General features: G+C 56.5%; 1 protein-coding gene across 2 annotated transcripts; it reads right to left on the reverse strand.

Annotated features, from left to right (window-relative positions):
• Window positions 1-138: 138 nt before the first annotated feature.
• LAD1 (ladinin 1) lies at window positions 139-10,987 on the reverse strand. 2 transcript variants are annotated; one of them, XM_040536076.1, is made up of 10 exons: window positions 10,555-10,987; window positions 7,492-7,632; window positions 5,738-6,245; window positions 5,055-5,198; window positions 4,266-4,315; window positions 3,389-3,461; window positions 2,919-3,050; window positions 2,476-2,565; window positions 1,359-1,436; window positions 139-1,241 (listed from the first exon to the last, which is right to left on the reverse strand). In XM_040536076.1, the coding sequence occupies exons 1-10, from the start codon at window positions 10,590-10,592 to the stop codon at window positions 1,233-1,235; spliced, it is 1,263 nt and encodes a 420-aa protein (XP_040392010.1). In that variant the 5' UTR covers window positions 10,593-10,987; the 3' UTR covers window positions 139-1,232. The 2 variants fall into 2 exon arrangements, with proteins under 2 accessions (XP_040392010.1, XP_040392009.1); XM_040536075.1 differs by having other exon boundaries at window positions 139-1,436.
• Between the last annotated feature and the right edge of the window lie 5,213 nt (window positions 10,988-16,200).

Raw genomic sequence — 16,200 nt, forward strand, 5'->3', positions numbered from 1 at the left:
GCTGTCCTGTGAAGGTTCGGATTGTTTTTACACCCCCCCCCTTGAGACATCTGTCTCACGTTTTTGCCTTTTTTCCTCTTGCGAGAAGATGGGAAGCAAACCCTTCAGGTCCCAGTCCAGGAGCAGCCAACCAGGAGCTTCTTAGAAAGAACTTTTATTAGACAAAAAAAAAAAAGTCATAGAGGAAAACCAAATCCCTTCTAAAGCCCGACAAGCAAGATGAGACCAAGGGGCAGCAGGAGGGTCCCACACCGAATTTGGACACCGCAGTGGTTGCTGAAGGCACAGCCCCAGCCCGTGGCACAGCCCCAGCAGGATTTGAGCATCATGTTATGGGCTGCCCAAAGTACCTTGTGCCCCCCCCAGGGTGGGCACAGCAGCCGGGGAGCATGGGGACCAGGTGGCTTTGGGGTCTGCATCACAAAGGGCTCCAGGGGAAGTGTGAGAGGGGAACAGGGCTAGCAGAAGGGACCCAGGACAGGGCTCCCAGCTCCACGCAGCCCCACAAGTAGGTCTGTGGCCAGCCTGCCCTCCGCATAGCACTCAGCAAAAGGGGTGACTGCTTGCAGGGGACGGGAGTGGTGGAGAAGGACACATTTGAGCTGTGTGCTGGAGGGAAGCACCAGTGCTATCAGGTCCACCTGCCCTCCACGGGGTCTTCAAGCTAGGCTGGTGCATGAGCAACTTTGCAAACAGTGTTTTAGGGGGTTAGGTCCCCTCCAGCAGTCACAGCTTGGGGAGAGGATGACACCTGCCTGCACCCCCACCTCACCCCACACTCAGGGATGGGCACGGTCCATGGGTGGGCAGCCAAAACTCCCCTGGCCCGGCAGCCTCTCACCCCGCAGCAGGATCTGGCTGCAAGGTACACGCACAGGCTGTTCCCCTTAGCAAGCACAGTTTGGGGCACAGCCAGGGATTAGGAGCAGAATGCCAAAATGTTGCAGGGAAGAGAGGCAAGAGCCTGCCTTCAGCACCCGCGGGGAACCTCCAGGCCAGGATATTCCTGGAGAGGCAGGGAGTGAGGGTTGGGGACGCGGGGATGGGATTCCAGCCTTCTTCCTTCCCAGCCCACAAGCAGAGGACCCTGGCCACCCCGTTCCACCCACACGTGGCAGTGGGGACTCTCATGGCAGTGGGCAGGGCCGGCATGGATGATTGGGCAGGGCCAGGCTTTGATCTTCAGAGCAAACCAGTTTTTCCCAGATCATCTGATATTATTGCATATGATATTATTGCAGCTGGAAGAGAAAGTGAGAAACAGTGAGGCCGGGGCTGAGGCTGGGGGTGATGCACGGGCGAGCAGGTCCCAGTTCTGCCCCAGCTCAGAGCAGTTTTCAGCGCAGCTCCACGTCTACCTTGGTGCCTGCAGGGGCGTCTCTGGGCTGCTTTACCCAGACATCACGCTTTGGCAGGCTGTTTATTTTCCCGATGTCCTGCAAATAAGAGAGCCGTGAGTGGCACAAGAAGGTTTTCTCCATGCATCATATGCATCATTGCCTTGCTGCCTGTAACCAGCCCTCAAAGTATGATTGCCCCAGCTAAAACCAGCCAGCCTTGAGATCCTACACCTGTAGACCCCAAAAACCAAGTGCAGCTCCAGCCCGCAGAGGTGAATGGCAGCTTTATTACAGGAAAATACAAGGGAAAAAAAGCCTTACCCAGGAGTGACCCCAGGAGCAAACCCTTTCCCAGCAGCCAGAGCCAGCTCAGCCTCCCGGCACAGACACGTTTGGGCAGTGCTAATCCCGGAGCTCAGCACCGGGGTGCCCAGGCTTGCCCACCCCAGCTGCGGGGCTGGGCTGGAGCTGCCCCTCCTCTACCCACACAGCTGCCACGAGCAGCGGCAAAATCTTATTGCTTTTCGGGGTGACACCTGCCCAGCATTTGTCCTGGCTGATTCTCTCCTTTCCAAGTACAGTGAGCTGTCTTGAGGACAAAGGGTCTCCTGCCCATCTCCCTTTAATCCACATCCCTGGAGCAGCACCTGAGTCTGAGTCCCCACAGCCAGGCACTTTGTCCCCCTGGCTGTGGGACCCCCTGTACTGGGGGGCTGGGATCTGCACCAGGACGCAGATCAGGCCCAGTACTCAGCAGGACCTCTTGGTGCACACCAGGTCTCAGGGCCAGGCTGGATGGGGCTTTGAGCAGCCTGGTCTGGTGTGAGGTGGTGTGCCCACGGCAGGGGGGTTCGAATTAGGTGGTACTTGAGGTCCCTTCCCACCCAACTCATTCTCATTCTGTTTCCAGGCCCCACAGAGCTCGGTGGGTAAGCAGTGAGCATACAGCTCATCTCCCAGCGGCCTGCAGGTGGCAGCTGAACCTATGACCCGAAGCTTCTCTCAGACCCTTTAGTGGGTTCAACCGGGGGTTTTTCAAACCCTCCAAGGCCCACCTTCCCCAGATGCAGGGGGGTGTCCCACCAGGCTGCCAGCTGCCAGGACTTGAGCCCGAGCTCTTGGCACAAGCTGGTACCTTGCTCTTTTCCTCCTTGGCAGGCTCCTGAGTTCGGCTGATCCACAGATTAATGCGGGATGTCACCGACCCCGGGATCTTCAGGTTGTCCTGTGGCACAGATAGGGACACCACGGTTGCAGCACCAGCTCTCCCATTGCACGAAGGCAACCCAGGACAAACCCCAGGGCACAGGGAGACGGGACAAGCCTGCAGCAGGCAGAGACCAGCCCACACCTTGGCTCCCTCCCAGCTCCCCAAATACCAGCACATCGGCACAAACCCACACACTGCCGGAGCACAGTTTCGGTGGCTCAAGCCCAGCCCTGCTCACACAACAACCACGAAACTCCCACCAGCAGCCTGCCACAGTGTGCATTGGTACCCAAACCAGGGAGGATTTGCCCAAAAAGCTGGTGCCTGCCCTGGCACAGGACCCCCCCCCCAGCGACTCCTGCCCTCACCTTCCTGGCTGCGAGCGGCTCAGCCTTGCTGGGAGCGCTGGCCTCAAAGAAGTTGCGCTTGCTGGCCACCCCCTCCGAGGTCACCACGAGGCTCTTCTGAACAGTCACGGAAGATCTCACCGACCCCGAGCGCTGCGAGGAGAGAGGGCTGTGAGCAGGGGCCGTGCTGCACCCCAAGGGGTGAAGAGCAAAGCCCTGGGTCAGCTCCTTCCCTGCCCATCACCAGCTCATGGGATTGCCCACCAGGACCATGCAGCATCCCCATGACCCTCTCCAAGGGATATCCCCTCTGCTCCTATACCCTGAGGCTGATCCATTTTTCTGCATGGGACTGTCTTCATCCCCATCAGGGCTGTGTTTTTTGGTGAAGCCCAGTCCCCCTCTGCCTTCCCAGCTCAGCTCCAGGCCCCCTTTCCCTCTTCCCCCCCCCCATCCCTGCACCAGCCTGGCTGTGCCGAGGGTTTCGGTACCTGCACAGCCGAGGTGTACTTTTCCAGCTTCTCCTCGATGGTGGTGTTGCTACCTGGGATCCTCAGGCTCGCGCTGGTGAAGAAGAGGAGAGGGAATTGAAGGCAGCCCCCACCATGCCCTGGACTCGGCCCATGGGGGGCTCCACTTGTTGGGAGGAGACCCCATCTGACACCTGATCCCATCTGCCAGTGCTGATGACTGAGATCTCAGGGTCTCACCACCTTCCTAGGGTCCATACATTGAAAAGAGCTCTTAGCTGCCCAATTTACCCTGTCCTCAGCTGCCAGGTCTGAGCTGCATCTTCACACAGGTCAGGTGGGTTTTGTCTATGGTACCCAGAGGAGCAAGCCCAGGTGCCCATAAAGCCCTGCTCCCCTGTCCCAGGTAGGACGGGAAGTCTTATCCACGCCCTGCTTCCAGACCTGAGCCCTCAGTTCCCTGAGAAGTTTTAGGCCCCTAGCCCAAACCTTGCCACAGAGACGTGGAGGGTAACTTGAACCGCCCTCCAAAGCGAGATCAAGTTGCTCAGGGACCTGTACGGTTGGGTTCTGGATAGCTCCAAGGGTGGGGGGACACTTTTGTGGCACTGTAACCAACTCCTAGCAGTGCAGATGCAAACACCGGTCAGAGACTGCATCACCCAAGAGACCACAGGCACAAGCTGGGGGTGACCTGTACAGATGCCAGCTCTGTGGTGGACTTTGGTCTGTCTGCTCTCACTCCAGGCATCGCTGCCTGGTCAGCCAGGCACCCTGGGGACAGCAGACCTGTGCCAGGGCACTCACTAGCTGGTCCCAGGCCCCATCCCCTCCTCTCCCTTGGAAAACAAGCATCCCTGCCCAGGAAGGCCGAAGCAGCATGAAGAGGGTTGCTGACCTCCTTGTGAGAGGGCTTTCATCTTCTTCTTTCTGTTTCCTTGAGATCACCTGGAAGACACAAGGCAAGGAGACACTGGAGCCATCCTTGGTCATCACAGATAAACACAGGGAAAACTGGGTCAGAGTCAGCTCCCCGGTTTTCAATCTAGCACTGCTTTCACCCACGCCAGAGCCCACCTCACATCTAAGCTGTCTGGATTGAAGACACTTGGTAGTGCTATTTCATTCCCAGTGAAGCACTGTGAATTCAGGTAAGCCTACCCAGGCAGCCCTAATTCACAGCATGGAGGAACTCAATGGCTTCGGTGCTTTTCCCAGCCTTTTATTACAGAGCCTTTTTTTTTTTTTTTTTTTTTTAAGTGGGCACAGGCTATAAATGGAGATATTCTCAGGGATGTAACAAGGAATGAGATGGAGGATGGATTATTTTTCCTCCTGCATTCTCAGAGAAGAATAGAAATGCCAGAGGGTGGATGGTCATTCCTGTGACTCTTTGGGAAATCCGAGGACAATGCGCTCCCTATTTTCTCACTACTTCCCACAAGTTTCCATGCCAGCACAAAGCATATGAACATGGACTTGTCCACAGTCACACGCCTTTGGTCTGACAAGGAGAAGGGAAAGGGAGGGAAGACTGAAGCAGAGCTGCAATGCCTAGACCAAGGATGGATTTCCAACACACATTTCGGAACAGGCTCTGCCAACACAGCATGGATACCAAAGCATCCCTTCCTTCATCTTCCACTGCCTTAACAGGAGTCTTCCTCCCACTTGCTTTTGCTCTTACCCGAAAGGAGACAGTCCTTGGGCTGCTTCTTCTGATGGAGCTACTGTAAGTGGCATAATTTCGAGAAGCATCTGACTTTTCTGGAGGTTCATCTTGGGTGGGAGGGGGCTGTATTACCTCCTTTAAGGGGCTCCTGGGTGGATGCTGAGGAAAAAGCAGACATCTGATGCACCTGTGCAGATTTTGTGGGGAAGGTTCAGGTGCAGGGATCAGAGCAGCCAGGGTGGAAATGGTTTGGAGACAGGGGTTTGAGATCCAAACCCTCCAAACCTTGGCTGTCTTCTTTGGATTCACAAAGCCCTAACACCCCTTCAGTGAAAGCCTGATGGAAATCAGTAGGGGCTTCCAGGAGAAGGTGATCAGAATAGCACGTGCAAGGCAGGGAAAGGAGGTGGTGGGACCCCGGTACCACCTCGTCCATCTTCTAGAGCAAGTGTGGTGGGGGCATGGACAGCATGGGCACCCGGCACCCTCCCAGCCATGCATGGCGAGGAGATGCTGCTCCTCCAGCGGCACCACGAAGCCCTCCCACACCCAAACGAGAAGCACCTTGCCCAAACACACCTCCCCCAAAAGCCCAGAGGCTGCATCTCCCTCCTGCTACTTTTGGTCTCTCGCCCTTCCTCCTGTCCTTCCAGGGCTGCACACCCCAAGGCTCAGCACCTTTCCCACATCCTGCTCACCTGCTGGTCTGGAGACGGGGTCCCCTCCGAGGCTGTCTTCTCCTCTGTGCTGCGGGTCCTCGTTCGGGTCAGGATCTTCACCTCGCGGACCCGGCAGGCCCCCAGCTCCGGAGCCGCTTGCTGCTGCGGCTCCCCCTCATCCCTCCGCTGCTCCCCTTGGGGTGTCCCCGTGCCTTGTCCCTCTTTGTCCTGCAGCCGTCCCCTCACCACCATCTTCCTCTCGTGGGCTGGCTCTGGGTGCTGGTCTCCTGCTGAGGCTTCTCTGCCCGTGGCCGCATCCTGACCCCGCTCTGCGGCCCGGCCGCTCTCCTGCCCTGTGTGGGGCTGAGCTGCAGCCTGCTCGCAGCTCGCTCCCACCGCTGCCTCCCGCTGCTCCTTCTCCTGTTTCGGCTTCTCGGACACAGCCAACGGGGACCTTGTCCGTCTCCCTTCTTGCATCTTCAGCACCTCCGAGAGCTTGCGCTCCTCCTCTTCCTCCGGAGACGCCGGCTTCACCAGGGACTGGGGCCTAGAGAGAGACCAAGCAGGGGTCAGGCCTCAGCACCCTGGGCCGGAGGGATGGCTTCCAGCAGGTGAGGTTCACTCAGAGAGAGGCTCTGGGGCACATACAAATCCCACAGGTGTCTCTGGAGTCACAAAATCACAGAGTGGTGGAGGTGGGAAGGGTCCCCTGGGTCCCTCAAGTCCCCCCTGCAGGGTGCCCAGGGCCACATTCAGGTGGGTTTGGAGCTCCCCAGGGAGGAGACCCCACAGCCTTTGGGCAGCCTGTGCCAGGGCTGCGGCAAAAAGTTTCCAAAAGTTTGGATTACGTCTCTTTTTCCTTGTTTTTGGCAGAAAAATGAAGCATTTCTGCAGCCTCAACCCACGGCAGCAGCACATAGCCTGGGAAAGCAAGCACCTCCCAGGCTGGACCAGGAGTGCCTGCAGGACTGGCCAACAAATGTTTTAAGTGGGGTGAAGGCAGCCCAGCTCCTTCCCATTCCCTTCCCAAGGAAAGAGCAATGCTAGCAAAAACAGAGAGCTGGTAACAGCAAGCAGCTGCAGAGCCCTGCTCTGTGCAGGAGGCCTCTCAGCAGTTTCAGCAGCAGGATAATAGTGGATGCCTAGGAAAAGTGCAGGACAGGTATGAAGTCTCCAGCCAGGGGAAGCTGGAGGACTTCAGGGCATGTCTTGATATTCAGAAGCTCACCGTGGCTCCATAAATGTGTCCAGTAGCCTTTGGAAACCCCATAAAACATTGGCACCCGCCAAGTCTTGTGCCAAGGAGCTGTGCTGTGGGCTCAGAGCAGCATCCCTGTTTGAGACTTGTGACTGTCCCTTCAGTGGATTAGGAAAAAATGTCACTGTCTTTAGGTTTAAAACATAGGTTGTAAGACCATCTGCTATGGCAGCTGTCAGCCACAGTCCAGATACAGTCTGCCAAACAAGCTTTTTCCCCTCCTTTCCCAGGCAAACACAGGCACCAGTCTGGGAAGGGGCAGGTAGGACACTTGTGCAGGACCACATGGGCTGTATCTACATGGCCTCCAGGGCTTGGAAAGTAGGTGGGATAATATTTATCCTCGTCCTGAATCCCCGCATTGCATTCACCACATAGCTGGCCTGTGCTAGCACCAGGGAAGGGGGACATGTCCTGTTTACCTTGTCCATGCAGCCACATCCTACCCCTCTCCAACCCAGGCAAGAGAACAAGGCAGCAAGCTGCAAGCACTCAGTACCACGAGTGAGGCCGATGCCAGCAGGACCTCACGCACCTGCTGGGCGTTGGGCTGGGGTCTTTCACTGGGCTTGGAGGTTCTTCATCCGCCGATGAAGAGGACAGCAGGCTCCGGTGCCTTCGCCGGCGCTCCCTTTGCTGCTCTTCTTCATCCTCAAGCGTCCTCTGCTTGGCCAGGCTGTTTGGGGTGGAACATAAGGTCATGGTGAGGCTGTGTGCCTCGTGGGGATCCCACAGAGAAAAGGGACCGCAGTGTCCTCGGAAGGGCCCAGGGGGTGGCGGAGGGACCCTCCCCAGCAGGGTTGCACGGGGCAGGGGCAGAGGGACACCAACGCGAGCCGGGTGTCGCAAAGTGCTCTCGCTCCACCCAGCTGATCCGGGCATTTCCCAACACAAGCATTTGACTTCCCAACTCCTAATTTCTCCTGTTTAAGGCAGCATTCATTTAAAAGGAATCCCTACATTAAGCAAGCCTTTCCAGGCACAGATATTTAACCTGTAACTCAGCAAGACCCTAGAGCCACCGCAGGGATCTCAACCACATGACCTGGAAGGGTAACCACGAGTGGCAGACGGTTTTAGCCCCAGCATGAATTGTGGGGGTGGCATTTTAATTTTTATTGTGCAAAAAGCCTCAGATGCAAAAGCATCTGAGGCTGAAGAGCAAGTACCGCTGAAGAGCTCTGCACAGGAACAGGGACACGGGAGCCCCCTTGCTCCCCACATGTGGCCTCCCAAAGCCAGAAGGACCAGGAATGTATTACAGCCACACCTTATACCAAAATGACAAGGTTCATAAGCACCTTTAAAGTGTTACCTTTAAAGATTTTATTTTAAACAATTAATATTTTTTAGACTAAAATGCCAACACGAATAAGAAGTTGTTTGGAAAACACCAGCTTTCCCTTCCTTCCGCTGTGCAAACCATGCCCAGCCTTTCCGCCAGCACATGAGCTGTGTTGGGCAATATTTCGTGCCTGCATTGCATTTTTCACAACAGCGTTCATGTACCTGTAGCACTAGTCCTGAACCAGCTGCAAAAACACACGGGGTCACCAGCACCACCAGGGGCAGATTCCTCCTGGGAAGCCCTGGCTTTTGCCCTCCCATGCAGGATCTGGCTCTGTGCAAGCACCAGGGGCTGGCACTCCAGCTGCATCCAGGCCCAGGGTTTGCTTTGAATTTGACTTTATGAACGTGAAAGTCAGAGCACGCTTGGGTCTGTGGTATTGCCAGCACTGCTGCGGACACAGTGACTCGCCGCGTGGTTTGCAAGTTACTGTGTAATGAAGCCTGGGTCATAAATTAAACCACATTACCCCCCGCAACCACTCGCGGCTTCTGTTCTTCCTGGTGGATGGAGGCAGGGGAGCGCTGGAGGGTCAGTAAAGCAGAACGGAGAGCACGGGTCCCAGCGGGCAGCTCAGCCCCTGTCTGGAGACAGAGCGATGCCACAGGGTGTGCTGCCCTACCACTCCCCCATCCCCATCACCCCCAGCATGCCACCCCAGGGTGGTCCCCAATGTGTGGCATGGGGTGGGACAGGGATGGAGAAGGCTGGGACCTGCCACAGGGAGCCTCTGTGAGCATCCCCAGCTGGGTCTTGCTCTGCCTGGGGACATGTCCCCAGCCAGCCCCCCACAGCAGCATTCGTCCCATGAGCCTGCAAACATTGATGTACAGCTGGGCTGCGCTTGCAAGGCTGCAGGGCTGTGCCTCTGCCAAGCTCTCTTTGCGTGTCCCTCCTGCGGTGACAGCATGGAGCCCCAAAGCCAGTCCAAACACGTGTGAGAGCTGGTTACTTCTTTGATTTGCATGCACAGGCTTCTTCAAAATGAAACAAATTTTCCTGCCTCAAATTTGCTTGGCTCCTGCAGAGGCAGCGCATATCCTGGCGTTACCAACGTGCAATTTCTCATTATCGGTAATTAAATAATCCACACATTAGGCTATGGATTTGCTTTGCCAGTCTTTCCCTCCTCTTTTCAAAGAGGGATTTCTTTCTCACTGTCTTGCCTTTTTTAACCTCAAAGAGATGAGTAAAAGAAGACTGGCAAGTCTCCCCTGCCTTGTCCTCTCCTGCCCTGTTAATCATTAGTGCTGAGATATTTGACATCTGTGCTGTTTCAGGGAATTCTGCCTCTTCTAGGGAGAGAGGAGAAGCTGCCTCACTGCATTGTGAAACTTCCTGGGTGCAGGACCCCACTGGGCTTGTGTTTGGGCAGCTGCACAGCTCAGAGGTGGATCTGGACGGGGTTTGGATGCGCCCTGAATCCATACTTGTGCACCCATGGTGGAGGCAGCGGTGTGAGCTGGCAGCCTCTGAGCAACAGGACCTCAATTCCCAACTCTGGGCTGACCGGGCTGGGTGTCTTACCCAAAATTACAGCTGATCTGGGGACCCTTTGACCACTGTCTCACAGCTGGGTGAGGGGACTTGGTCTCTGATCCACCACCACGATGGGGATTTCTGCTCCGTTTTGTGGGCTGTGTCTGAACCACCATCACCGCCCGCGCAGCCAGCAGCAGAGGTCGGCGGTACCAGCCTTGGGTCCGTGTGGGGTCAGGGCTGACCCCACATCCCCATGAGCCACCAGCCCCCGCCTCACCCGGCCGTGCCCAGGAGCTTCCATCGGAGCCCAAATTGCTTTTTGGGAAGGGCGCAGCAGCAGGGCCGGGATGGTTCAGAGGCTGGGGATGAATCAGGGCTTGCTCAGCACCGGATGGGCAGAGCCGGGACACGCGCCCAGGGGCTGCACGGGTGAGCACGAAGCCCCGCAGCCACCCTTGCAGCAAGCCCAGTGCCACAGCCCACCGGAGAAAGTCAAACAGACCCAGAGACCAGGAACACACCCAGCGCGGGGCGAGGATGCCTTTCCAGAGCTGTTTTCCTACGCAGAGCTCAGCTTCCCCAGGCAGAAGAAACAAAACTGCCTCCGATCTCACCCACCCACGAGAAACCCCAGCAGCACCGAGCCACCTCCGCAAGCAGCCCCCCGACGGCAGCCCCCGTCCGTGTCCCCGTCCTCCCCGACGCCCCGCAGTGCCGGCAGCCCACCCTCGCCTCCTGGCCGCATTCAGCCACCCCCCAGGCACCCACCTGGAGAGATCGGACCAGTTCCTCCTGCTGAAAGACATCCCGGCTTCACGAGTCTCAGAGAGCCCCCAAAACCTGCGCAGGCATCCAGGCCAAGGCGCCGGCGGATCCACGGGGATTTGCGCTGCTCGGGGAGGGAGGGACTCCCTGCAAGGTTATTTCCCTGTGCACCTTTACCCTGCCTGCAACCCGTTTACCACCACGCAGCATCACATGGTCTCTTATCTACCTTGACAGAGGCAAGGCTGTAATTTGTCTACTAGCGGCGCCGCGCAAAAGACGCCCTGCCCAGGAGTGCCACGCAGAGCGAATGCCTGCGCGCTGCCTGCTGTGCCAGGGCTCGGAGAAGGACCCGTGCTCGGGGCTGGATCCATCCAGGTCTCCCAGGGTTTCGGAGACAACTCCCAGCCCAGAACCTGTTCTACCAGCCGCTCTGCGCCCGTCAACACCTCCTCCAACGCTGGCCTGGAGGAGGTGAATTACCTTGGGCTGCGTGGGAGGAGGCAGCCGCTGGCTCTCAGGGATCCAAAACAGTCATTAAAACACCTCCGTCAGGGCGCAGACCGGCCCTTTCCAAAGAACAGGGGAGGGTGCCCCCCCTCTTTGCAGCCTGGTCTGGATGCCTTGGGTCGAGCAGACAGAGCTCCCCCATTTTTAGGAGATTTGCTGCAATAAAAAGCACTCAGAAAGTCTTGGGGGAGGTGGGGGAGGCCTGAGCATGGGGTGATTTTTCGGTGCTGAAGCCCTGTGCGCGCACATCCCGCTCCTGGCCTGGCCCATCCAAGCCACCAACCCCTCCAGGCTGGTCCCCAGCCCCCGTGCCCCCAGCGCTCACACCGTGCCCTCTTCAAAGGGCAGGGGGAAGGCAATGGGGAGCTCACTGGGGCCATGGGGGCACCCCAAGCACCGCGGGCTGGGCAGGTTGGTGGACGCCTGCAGAAGTCCTCTGGGACCCCTGGGTCTGCGGTCCCCACGGGGTCCCCAGGAGCGGTGATGTGGCCGGGCTCCTGCCCCTGCCTCTGCCCCACAGGGTGTGCCCAGCGCCCGAGCAGCTCTCTGAATCAAAGGTGCCTGATTAAAATCCTGTCTCTAAAATATAGCCCTGTCAAATGAGCCATCCACCACGAGCCAGGCTCGTTCTGCTTTTCTTCCTCTTTGCTGTCACAGCCGTCTTTCAAGTGTTGTCATACGTACGGAAAGTTCAGTGAGCTGTGGTACAAGGGAAAAAAATTACTTAAATAACCTTGTAAGCGTCCCGCTAATTGCTGGCAAACTATATATAGCAGTCCAGCATCAGCAAACTACTATAAAGCAATAAAACTTTCTGATTAATGCACAGTGAGCACTTTACTTGCAAAACTCGTTGCCAAAGGATATCACTGAAGCATAGGACTTAACAGGATTTATAAAAAGGATTACACTAGCGTAGTGAAAGAACATCCCCAGCTAGGATCTATACGGCAAAGGAACATAAAACCTCATGGTTTGTGATTCCTCTTGTTACGAAGATGAAGAAATTCTAGACAGGCATTTAGCGGACAGGGATTAGGCAGGGGACAGGCGCTGATGACGCTCACCCCTCACACTCCCCCGGTCTTTATTTTCAGCTCAGACAATTTTTGAGCTGAACCAAAGACCCCCCCAGGGGGCTGCTCCTCTGGGGATCTGCCCTGGTTCTCTCAAGCCCAGGAGAACTGCTGGCATGAACCTCCAGCGAGGAGTTCCCCGGGTCTGTTCTGCGTTGCAGGAAGAGCTCCCACCTCTCCAGTTGGGGCTGACTCATGCTGAGCTGTTTGGCTGCACAAAGCGTTGATCTCCAGCCTCCAGGACACTCCTGGTCTGAGATTTCTGCTGTCACAGAGCGGTTAGCTCATGTTTTCCCCTATGCTGCTTTTTTTTTTTTTTTTCATGTTTGCTCTCATCCCAGGCTCTCACTCCCAGGTAGACAATGGCCAGCCTCGAGCCCATTGTCTTAAACATGAAGTCATGTTGAATTTTTCTCTCTGTGTGTCACTTTGTACTCTCCTGAACCTCATCAGCCCTTTTATCTTTTATCCCCAAATCCCAATCCTGCAAGATTCCTCTGAATGCCTTCATCATGACCCTTCATCTCTGCCATGCTGAATACACCCAAATTATCTGCAGGCTTATCTCACCATTGCTGTTTCCTATCTGTTAACTGATTATTTACCACTGGTTGGACTTTCCTTCTTAACCGTGGCTGACCTTTTCCAGCCTTTGCTCCTGGAAATCCAGGAAAACTCTTACCTACTGAGTCACCCTTAGCCACTAGCTTGCCGACGCCTTCAGCGAGCACCAGCAGCTTTGTGACACCAGACTTCCCTATACAAAAGCTATTTCAGCTGCCCCACACTCATCGCCAAAGCAACATTCACCAGCTCAGCCCAAGCTGCAGGTCCACAAAGCTGAATGTGATGAAACTGGGTGCGGGCACAAGTCCCTGCAGGGAAGGGGTGCCAGTGGGGAACCAGGCTGACGTTTATCCAGACCTGCTCCACGCACCAGGCTGCCGTGTCTGCCGCCCCAGATCTCCACCCAGGAGAGGAGGAGGACAAGGTTACAGTGTAGAGCTGCACTTCTCCCTGGACACCCGTTTTGCCCAGGGTGGAGAGCTTGCAGCCAGCCCTGCAGCTCCTGAGGAGCTCCGGGAGGCCAGACCTTCGTCTGATGCAGATCAGCAGAAGACACCCATTTATACCTGCTAAGGAGCCAGACCAGTATCAGCTGGTTTTGTTTTTTTTTTTTTTTTTCCCTTGGGAACAGTGTCCTGTGTCTCATCCCTATGCAGAGCCTGTTTCTTTGGCTACAGGGCAGTGGAGAGCTTCCAGTTTCCATAACCGTGCTGTAATTAGGGCATTCCTCTGCCTCGCCCCAGGGCCCAGCGGTGGATCCTGCACCTCCACCCTGCCCTGCTTGGTCCCCAGCATCAGCCCCAGCTCGGCTCCTTTAGCATGCTTGCTCCCTGCCTAAAATTCCTTCAGCTTTTGGAAAGATTGGGGTAATGCACTAGAAAATCTTAGTACAGAGGTACCTCCACTGTACGAAGTGATTTACAGTTCAGTTAAGGAAGGGAGGAAGGGAGGAAAGGAGGGAGGGAGGGAGGGAGGGAGGGAGGGAGGAAGGAAGGAAGGAAGGAAGGAAGGAAGGAAGGAAGGAAGGAAGGAAGGAAGGAAGGAAGGAAGGAAGGATGTTGCCAGCTGGAAAGCAGCTGTATGGCAGATCCCATCCCTCACAGCACAGGAAATTAGCTGTAATCAATGAGGAATTCCTTCTGATACGAGCAACGAGGCAGAGGTTGTCTTTCCTCTCTGGGCTGGCAGCCTGGTGCAGACCCAGCGGGGCAGGGAGCTGCAGGGGTGCAGCTGGGCTGCAAACGCACCCAGGGCAGCACCCGGTGGAGCTGACACGTCCACAGGGACGGCCGGTCAGCAAGAAGGGCACAGAGCATCCTGGAGAAGGATTTAGTTGGCTTTACAGCCAGCTAGGAGGGAGATTTTTGAATGGCCACATCAGGCCAATCCCTTTGCATCTCCCTCACTGCAGTTTTGACAGCAAAACCTTTCCATTTGAAAATCATTGCATAGATTTTTTTTTTTTTTTTGACTGACCAATTCAAGCAATTTTTGCAATTTTGAGCTTCCCTTGTTTTGCTCTGGGGGTTCTTGGCTGCCAAAAGTTGCGGCTTGAGGGATGGTAGGCACAAGGCCCTGTTCAGTTCAAGGAGACAGGACTGACTCATGCCCTTCTAGAAATAAATTCAGTTTCATTAGTGACTGCTCCAAGCATCATCTTCTCTTCCAAAGGAGAGCACCTTGCAGTTTCCCCCTGGAATTGCAAGGGGCAGGAGAAGAGCTGGCTCCCAGGGCACGGAGCCAGGAGAGCTCAAAGGAGACAGCTGCATCTTCCCCTCGAGACTCAAGGCGGGGGGTTTCCATGTTTCTAAGAAAGCTGAAATCCACAAAACTTTGTCAGCCATGGCAATTGATGGTCATGGGAATGGTTTTGTGCCAGATAAGGATGAAAGCAGCGACTGGAGAACATCGTATCAAAAAAGCAGGTGAACTTGCAGAGGAAGGAGTATGGGGTTGGGTTGTTCTTTTTCCTTTTTTCCCCCAAATCTAAAACCCAGGCTGGCCACACGAAGTCAGCTGCAGCCTGCGATGAGCACACGTAAGTCTGGGAGCTTGCTGAGGACACCCTGGGTGCAGAGATGTGCTGGCGAGCCCGAGGCTTGGCTCAGCTGCGGTTTGGGGCGTTTTGGTGCTGAGGATCTGGCGACGAGCTGGGCACCTGAGGAGCACCCACAGGAGCCTGGTCCCACAGCACCCATCACTTGCATTGCCTTTCATCTCACTGCCATCCCTCCCTGCCCCGCAAACACGACCCCTTTTATTAAAGTCCCAAATTATTGTAATTAACGCTAAGCTCAAAGCAACTGCTCTCGACCCCGACTCGGCTGGGGTTTTCTGCTTCTGTTTCAGGTCTAAAGAAGGCTTTGTTTCCATGAAACCTCCCTGCATTTTCCAGCTATTCCAGTCGGTCAGGTACAGCCATTGCCTCTGCCTCCACACCTTTCTTCCCCTGCCAGAATCATCGCAGCCGAGTGTGTGAGTTCCCCCGGGGATAGCGTGCCGCCCAGATCCCAGGACGCAGCCTTGGCGCGGCGCCCGCTCGGGCAGTGAGCTCGGAGGGGCGAGATCGGAGACGAACCCCAGCACTGTGCTGGGCCGAGACTGCTCTGCCACGTTGAGCTTTGGAAGGAAAACATGGGTGGGAAAGGCTCTGGGCGCTGGGCAGCAGCCCTAGGAGTGGGACAGGTGGTGCTGCCCCTGCTAGGGGGACGCGGAGGGGGACGCAGGGTGACAGCTGCAGGATGGTGGAAATGGGAAGGGACCTCGGGAAGTCATCTGCCTGATGCAGCCCAGGACACCATCGGCTTCTTTGTGAGCCACACTGCTAGCTCCTGGTCACCTTAGTGTCCTGCAGGGTCCCTGGGGCCTTTCCTGCCTGGCTGCTTCCCTGTGAGTGCCCCTGGCACGTCCTGGGGCTGGGGCTGGTCCTACCCAGGGACAGGGCTTGGCACTTCTTGGGGAACCCCTCGAGGTCCCTGCAGCCCATTTCTCCAGTCTATCCACGTCCCTCTGGATGGCTCAGGTTTGAAAGTGGGGATGCTGCAATTGCTCTGGATACCCTGGGGACAGGGACAATGACCAGGAGCCCCCCCCAGGGGCTGAGCCTCAGCATCCCCTGCAGTGCAACCAGGCAGAGGCCCCATTTTGGTGCAAATTCTCACCAATCCTCCCACCTCCTCCCTCCAGCCCTGCTGGCGTGTTCCGCCCTGCTTGCACCCACCCAGCTGCAGTTTTGGGGGGCTGTGATATAGGGAAGGGTGGTGCGGCGTGGCTGGGGGTGGGCTGGGGGTCTCAGCAGAGCTGGGGAACACCAGGGAGCAGCCAACGGGGGCTGGAAGAGATGACCCCATGCAAGGCTGGTCCCAGGGCATGCTGGCCTGAGCGCTATCACGAGGGCATCGCAGGGTGGCAGGAAAGGGCTGGGATATCTCCCCCAGGGGACTGCGGACCAGCACCTGCTCATGGCCCACGCAGTGAGGAGCCCACGCGGCGCAGC

The sequence above is a fragment of the Cygnus olor genome, chromosome 24 (assembly GCF_009769625.2).
Source record: "Cygnus olor isolate bCygOlo1 chromosome 24, bCygOlo1.pri.v2, whole genome shotgun sequence".
Classification (NCBI taxonomy): domain Eukaryota; kingdom Metazoa; phylum Chordata; class Aves; order Anseriformes; family Anatidae; genus Cygnus; species Cygnus olor.